The 8,108-nt window shown below is 33.4% G+C and overlaps 1 protein-coding gene across 1 annotated transcript; it reads left to right on the plus strand.

Moving 5' to 3' along the window:
* The first annotated feature begins 7,675 nt into the window (after positions 1-7,675).
* Positions 7,676-7,903, plus strand: LOC104240466 (diphthamide biosynthesis protein 3-like). The gene has a single exon (XM_009795315.2). It carries the CDS (start codon positions 7,676-7,678, stop codon positions 7,901-7,903), a length of 228 nt encoding a protein of 75 aa, XP_009793617.1.
* The last annotated feature ends 205 nt before the right edge of the window (positions 7,904-8,108 follow it).

Below are 8,108 nucleotides of genomic sequence, written 5' to 3' on the forward strand. Positions count from 1 at the left end.
GTATTAATGAGCAGTAATAACAGTAGGATTTCAGGGCATTTCTGGGAATGAAACAGTAAAAAACAGTGTTAGTGCTAGTGTATTATAATGTAATGTTAGTGGCTATAGTTTAAGATACTAATGGGAAACAAGGGATAATGGGGCTGCTGAAAAATAGGATAAATAGCACTTAGTTTTAAAATATTCAAAAGTAGTTTTAATGGAAAAACTTTCTGATTTTTAAAGGGATAAAGGGTCCATCCAGCATGAAAAGGGTGCAACCAGCCCTGTATAAATACAGGAGCTGGACAGACTTTAGAAGGCAGATTTTAGGAGATTGGAAGAGGAAATTAAGAAAAAAAAATCTGATTTTTAAGGCATTAGGGAATATACACACAGAGATACATATATACAGAAAGCTTTTCAGAGAGAGGGCAGATTTTAGGAGAAGAGAGTTTTCCAGAAAACTTGAAGAGAGTTTAAGAGTTCTTTCTTAAGAGATTGAGGAAGAAAGAAAAAGGGAGAAAAAAAATCAGTTTTCAGCCAGAAACTTTAGAGTTCAGTTTTCAGAGAGATTTTTGGAAGAAGAAAAATAAAAAGAAAAAAAAAGGACAGAAAACAGACTTTAGGAGTATTTTTCAGAAAGAGAAATCCGGACAGAAATTAATAGAAGAAAAAAACATACAGAAGCTGAAACAGAGAATAGAAAAGGAAAAGAAAATCTGAAGCATTGTTTTTCTGGAATCTGTCCGGGTCTGTTGTTGATACTGTTTGGTTTTAAAATCTGAAATTCTTCGAGAAGCTTTGCTCCTGTGTATCTGGGTTCCTCGGGTCCTGTTATTGTTGCTCGAATCTGTGAATGATACTGGCATTTTCTGCTGTTTTTTTGTTACTGCTGCAACTGCTGAAAACTTACTTCTTCTACCTTCATTTCAGGTATTTATCTCTTAAATTATGTTGAAAAGAGATTCAACATGACAAATAAATAGAGTTTGAATTGTAATACTGTCTTCTACTCATTTGAGTTCTTTAGTTGAAAATTTCAGCTTTAGTTTCATGTTGGTTAACCAGTAGTGAGTTCGACTCGATGGCTACAAGTTAATTGTCTTATTTTGAAATTCATATAAAACTTTGTAATAATGTTATCCATGTCAAATTTCATTAGTTTAGTTATCTATGAGTTGTGTAAATAGGAAGCATGGCAGAAAGTTGGCTTTTATTTACACTTTATGGTATTGTTAGATAGGTATAGCATAATATGACATTATCAAAGAAAATATGCTATTAGTTTATTTTGTTAGTTAATTAGTTGTTGTTTAAAGCTAGATGATGATTGGTTGCAATTTGCTATCTTTTGGCATAACATTGGTTGTGTTCATAATTTATAGTTGAAAGATGCGTTAGTATAATCCGTATGTTCAAAATGTCAAATATGGTAAGTAATATTGTATGCAATATCATTTTATTAAGTCAACAAGACTTGTTCTCTTTCTTAATAATAAAGGGCTTAGGAACTTATACAATGTGAAAATTAATAGTTAGTAATAATTCACATAGATTGAGAATCAAATTGGTTTGATTATATCTATATCTATCCTAACTCAATCATAGGCATAATTAATTAAATTAATTTCGTCTATTAAGATTAAAACGAGTATATGAGAATAAGTTGAGATGTATATGCACAAATTGCAACACTTTAAATCAATGGTAATTAGAAATAGAATTTGCATTAAGTAAATAATGAAAATTCTTGGAAAATATTTCCTTCCTTTATGAATCATTCATTTTCAGTTTCATATGCAATTTATTCTTTGGCATATATATATATGTCATATTTGTTTTAAAAATAGTATTAATCATATTTTTATTCTGTCCTTTGAATTTGAATAGTTAGAATGAATATAACTTATATTCAGAAATTATAATCAACGGGCAACATTCAATAAATTGTGAATTCTTTTTCAAGAATTAAAGGGTATCTTAAATGAAGATTTCTCATAATATAATAAACAATTTGTAGAAAAATCCCTGATATCATTACAAATATTTTTCGCAATTAGGGATACGTTCGCGTACCCTGATTATATTTTTAAAAGCAAAAATTCGGATTATGCGTACGCGCAATTTCGAGCGAATATTTAATAAAAGGATTTTTCCAAAGGCGTTAAATCAATTTCATAAAAACCCGAGATGTACGGTTCACTATTCAAAAAATAAATAAATATTCTTGATTCGACACAATTTCGAAAAATGATTGTTTAATAAATATATTACCAAAAGTTATCGTGTACACGTACGCGTGACACAATTCCGCATTTTTAAAATTTAAAAAAAATTATAACACGAATATACGTACGCGTAATTCGATTCAAAGAAGGGTCCTCAATCACAGTAAGTATAAGCGGTAGCAAAAATCATGTAACATCAATATATTTAATAAAATCAAGATAATTAAGCCAGTAATAAAAACAGTTAAGCGACCGTGCTAGAACCACGGAATTCGGAAGTGCCTAACACCTTCTTCCGGATTAACAGAATTCCTTACTCAGGATTTTTGGTTCGCAGAATAATAAACAGAGTCATATTCTCCTCGATCCAGGGATTGAAATTGGTGACTTGGGACGCCTTGAAATTCCCAGGTGGCGACTCTTAAATAATTAAATAAATCCCGTTTCGACTATCCTTCAATTGGAGAAAACTCCCCACGCGCCCCCGCGGGCGCGGTAAATAGGAGGTGCGACAAGATCATGTGTGTAGAATAATTCTGGTGAAATGTTCTTCGTTCTATCTCCTTTTATAAATCCTCCCTTTAATAGTGCTATGCATGAAACATTGTCTCCGTATAACATTGTGGGTCTTTTATCACATTCCAACTCACATGTTTCTCGAATGAATCACTGATCTCAATCATATGCACTATCTGCTTGCCGGTTTGAAATCGAGCTTTATGGGTATCGGATAAATAATCTGCATCTGCATTACCAATACAATCTGCATCACTTTTGTTAGCATTAGCAAGATAAATAAGTGCACCATCTACACCGAGATAGAGTATTTCAGGACCAAGGAGCTCCTCATCCTCTTCTAGAGGTTGGAACGGATCCTTATTCACTTCAAGTGATTGAATATTCATTGGTGTACTTAATGGGTACACTTTGTCCATGTAAAAGTATTTTTAAGACCCTCTTGGAGCTCTTCCGGAGTTCCAATAAGATTTATGTCACCAACATAAACAGCAAGTGTAACAAATTTTGATGACATTTTCTTTATAAAAATACATGGACAAATAACATAATTTATGTAACTTTCTTTCAGCAAATATTTACTGAGGCGATTATACCACACGCGCACAGATTGCTTTAAACCGTACAAAGATCTTTATAATTTGATCGAGTACATTTCTCAAGACTTTGAATTATATGCTTCGGGCATTTTCAATCCTTCAAGGATCTTCATATAGATTTAGCCAAATAAGTCATATAGGTTAAGACTTGTATCTAAATGGTATGACATCTTCAAGTGTCTGGACTGCTAGTCCGATCCTCACAATCTTTTACAATATTGTGCACTATATTGTATTAAATATATCGTCGACGATCATTTTGTGTCAGTTCCGAAGCGACATAACTTGTGGAGATCTCATCACTTTCTTTATTTTCAGGTACCTGAACTTTTTCGGGAGTTTCATGAAATGTTATGTCGTGGGCTCTTCTAGAGCTTATTTCCTCCTCATTTTGATCATTAGCTCCTACTATTTTTCAAGGATTGTTACCTTTGGAACCGATTGGTCTACCACGCTTCATGCGTACAGTAAACTCTATCCTTCAGGGACTTTAATTTTAATAGGAGCATTTGCAGCTGAAATATGATATTTAATTTTGGATCAGCAAATGCTTCTGGCATTCGACTTGAATTATCTTCTAAGTGAGGATCATGATAATTCGATTCATATAGCATATTTTTCAACTGTTTATTCCATCCCCCAAATGTTAGAAAAACTAACATATATCCCCAATCATCTTTGGGAAACATATCTTTGTGTATTATGGTAGAGAAATTAATCATATACCACACAACAAAAGATAGTAAAAATATTTGGTTTCTGATCCTAAACCAATTGTGAAGGGAGGACTTATCATATATTGTTGATCTGATGCATACAAGTGCTGCTATATGCAATTTAGAAAATCTTAGACCAACACATGAAGCTTTGTTCTCATAAGCAATGGTTTAGCCATTAATAGGAGGTATTCAATGCTAAACCAGCTTGGATATAAACCAGCATTATCAAGATGAACTGTCTTGATTTCATAATCTGAAAATTATGCTCTTAATCGAGAAAAGCAATTCCAAATGCCAAACTGCAGGTTGACAATAATTACACATGTAATCATCTCATATATGCACCTATAAGTGGTTCACATGATAGGTGAACGAGCTCATATTCACCTTTTATATATTTCAGAATCAGGGGTCTTAGTCCCAACTTTAGCTGGTATAATCAATTCATTATGAGAGCAAGCAACACATGAGAATTCCTGAAGAATCTTCTAGTTCTTTAGTATATGCTTATCTGAATTCTCAAATAGCTCATTTAAAAATGGCAAATGAAAACTTCAAGTTTATCATGTCATGTGCTATCTCTTAGTAAACTTCTGGTTTACTATGGCATAAACTTTTGCTTTAGTAAACTTCTGGTTTACTGTGATACATGATATAGTACAAATTAAAGAATAAGGCGGGTAACTTCTCACATACATATTATTTTACCCCCTATGATTGTGGAAACATGAAGATTATCAATCTTCCAATCATTTGTAGTCTCAATATGATAGCCATTTGTATTAGTAAACTTCAGGTTTACTACAACATATGTTTTGACCATAATCATATAATATGAATGACATATTTGTATATAAGCTCTTCGAGAGCCTTCATTTATTATCCACAATCTAATATTTATCTGGCACTACTGGTGTCATGTATTCTTTAGGCAAACATTTAGCTCTTCAGGAGTTGTTGATACATTTTGTACTATCAAATATTGCTCAGACACTGCTGGTGTCATGAGAGAAAATCACAATCAAATAAACAATGTAAAACAATTGTTTAAGCACACGAAAACTCCTCTTCATAATATTTTTCCACTTCAGGAGGCAATTTCAACTGTGTTACTTCTTCAGGAGCAAATTTAAAATACGAAATATTGAGTATATATTCTCTCAATTATATTACCTCTTCTGAAGGTGAACTGTGATATATTCACATCAAGAGTGCGTTCATATTTACCCGATTTATTAATATTGTCACATTCACTTTAGGGAATGGATTAATATTATCCAAAGTTCTCATCCTTCAGGAAATCGAACATAATTATCTGAATGCGCATTAATCACATCAAATCGTGATGCCTCAATCTCTTTTAAAATATTTACTACTTCAGGAGCAAATCGAGGCGTGCATTTAATATAGAGAATATTTATGTAGCTTATCTTCAATTGTAACCATAGAAAGCCTAAATTATCACTTATAGTGATCATAGACATATACCACTTATGGTGGTTAATTACAATGAGATATATGAAATATAACTACTTCTGGTGGTTGTATATTTCTTGCAAACTCTGCTAGAGTTTAAGTTGATCTAATAATATTATCCATATTCTTCAAAAGGACATAAATAAGATATATTATAGTAAACATCATTATCAAATCATAATTTATTCTTTATGTACAACAATTACATAACCATACTATCTATTACAAACAACAAAAATTAAAATATTTACATTTCTATAGATTCACCACCGATTACATGACTCGTTTCTCCTTCTGGGAGTGCAAGGTAATTAGTTACATCCAAATGCATGAAGTCTAAATTATCTTCAGAAATAAATTTGCTTCAGCATTTTTCTCTGTCTTCTTTAGGGAGGCTTGATAAAGCTCAACCAGGTGCTTTGGCGTACGACAGGTATGTGACCAGTGCCCTTTTTCTCCACATCTATAGCATGCATTTTCTGCATTTGGTGTTTGCACCGCTTCATGCTTTTGTTCCTTCCTTTTCCACTGCTGGTGTTGAGGAGTGTTATTTGGTGCATTATTATTACTATGATTAGAGTTTCTTTCTCGACCACGACTGGGGCCACGACCTTTTCCACGTTTAGCCTGGTGGAAGGACAAGAACCAGTAGGTCGGCTTTCATGATTTTTCATTAATAGCCCATTATGTTGCTTGGCTATAAGAAGATGTGAGATAAGTTCAGAATACTTTTTAAATCTCATCTCTCGATATTGCTGCTGCAGGAGCATATTCGAGGCATGAAAAGTGGTGAAAGTTTTCTCCAACATATCATGATTAGTAATATTATCACCACATAACTTCAATTGGGAAATAATTCTGAACATAGCAGAATTATACTCACTGATAGATTTAAAATCTTGTAGCCTTAGATGATTCCAATCATATCGTGCTTGTGGAAGCACGACCATCCTCAGGTGGTCATATCTATCTTTCAAATTATTCCACAGTAACTGGATCTTTAACAGTAAGATATTCCATTTTCAGGCCCTCATCAAGGTGATGGCGTAGGAATATCATTGCTTTGGCACGGTCTTGGTTTGATGCCTGATTTTTGTCTTTGATGGTGTCTGCCAGACCCATCGCATCAAGATGAATTTCAGCATCAAGCACCCAAGACATGTAGCTTTTGCCCGATATATCCAGGGCTACAAATTCAAGTTTAGAAAGATTTGACATTATTTAGGAAAAGAAAGTTCTTACCTCAGATACTTTCAAAATATTTGCTCGAGATGGCAGAGTTTCGTGCTGATAACATGTTATAAAATAAAGGCTATAAAGTAAAGACAAGTATAGAGAGAAACTGATATATTATTCGAATTCAAACTGATGTACATAATGAACTGAAATCTCTTGTATTTATAGAAGAAAGGAAGTTGTTGTGTAAGCTGCTACGCAAGCTACTGTGTAAGCTGCTACTACAAGCTGCTGTGTAAGTTGCTATTACAAGTTGCTGTGTAAGCTGCTACTACAAGTTGTTGTGTAAGCTGCTACGCAAGCTGCTGTGTAAGCTACTACTACAAGTTGTTGTGTAAGCTGATACTATACCAGATATGGATAATCTTCTACTGAGAGCAATGTTTATCCATAACGGAGTACTGAATGGATAAGCTTATTATACTCGGTATGGATAATCTTCTACTTAGGGTAATGTTTATCCATAACCGGTACCGACAGAAGCTTATTTCCAATAGAGTACTAAATAGATAAATATATTTACGGTGGAGTCACATATGGATAAGCTTCTTCAGGAAAATTATTTACAATGGAGTACTAAATGAACATCCATAATATAATATATTTATAACAAGGACTAAAATTTATCAATATAAACTTACCTGTAAAAGTAATTTTAGCCAAATGAAGGGAGTACATAGAAATAAAATTTGGTTTTTACGTGTGATATGATGGTCCCGCCGTCTTAAGTCTCTAAACATTCTGAAGTGGCAATTTACTAACGTGCACGATCATATTACATTTCTCTATGTAATTAAAAGGACGTCAGATGCAATTTTGTTGATCTTTAAAAAACTCAATCGGATGCGACATTTTTACCAAATTCCCGAACAGGAAAACCCTAATATCTGTGAAGAACGAATAATAAAACCAGTGAGGTATGTCGTACGACGATGTGGAGATTGAGTACATGGAGTGGAACAACGAGCTCCAAGCTTTCACATATCCTTGTCCATGCGGCGACCTGTTCCAAATCACAAAGGAAGATCTGAAGCTAGGCGAAGAGATCGCTCGTTGCCCTAGTTGTTCCCTTTATATCACCGTTATCTATAATATGGAAGATTTTATCGGAGATTCCAAGAAACACGTTGAGCCTCAAATCGCTTGAGAACCTCAAAGTTTCCTTTTTTTGTCCAATTGAAGATTTTGGTATCATATTGTAATACATAGTGATTCCAACGGGCTTAACTGCCTGAAATTTTGATGTGTTCGGGAAGAAGGATTACTGGTGTTTGTTTGAAGTTTGTCTACTCTATGGATTATCAATTTTATTGGGATTGCATTAAATTATACGTAAATACGTACTATTTTTC

The sequence above is a fragment of the Nicotiana sylvestris genome, chromosome 1 (assembly GCF_000393655.2).
Source record: "Nicotiana sylvestris chromosome 1, ASM39365v2, whole genome shotgun sequence".
NCBI lineage: Eukaryota > Viridiplantae > Streptophyta > Magnoliopsida > Solanales > Solanaceae > Nicotiana > Nicotiana sylvestris.

Excerpts from the sequence above, each read along its gene's own strand:
- LOC104240466 (XM_009795315.2), top strand. The coding sequence starts at position 7,676 with ATGTCGTACGACGATGTGGAGATTGAGTACATGGAGTGGAACAACGAG.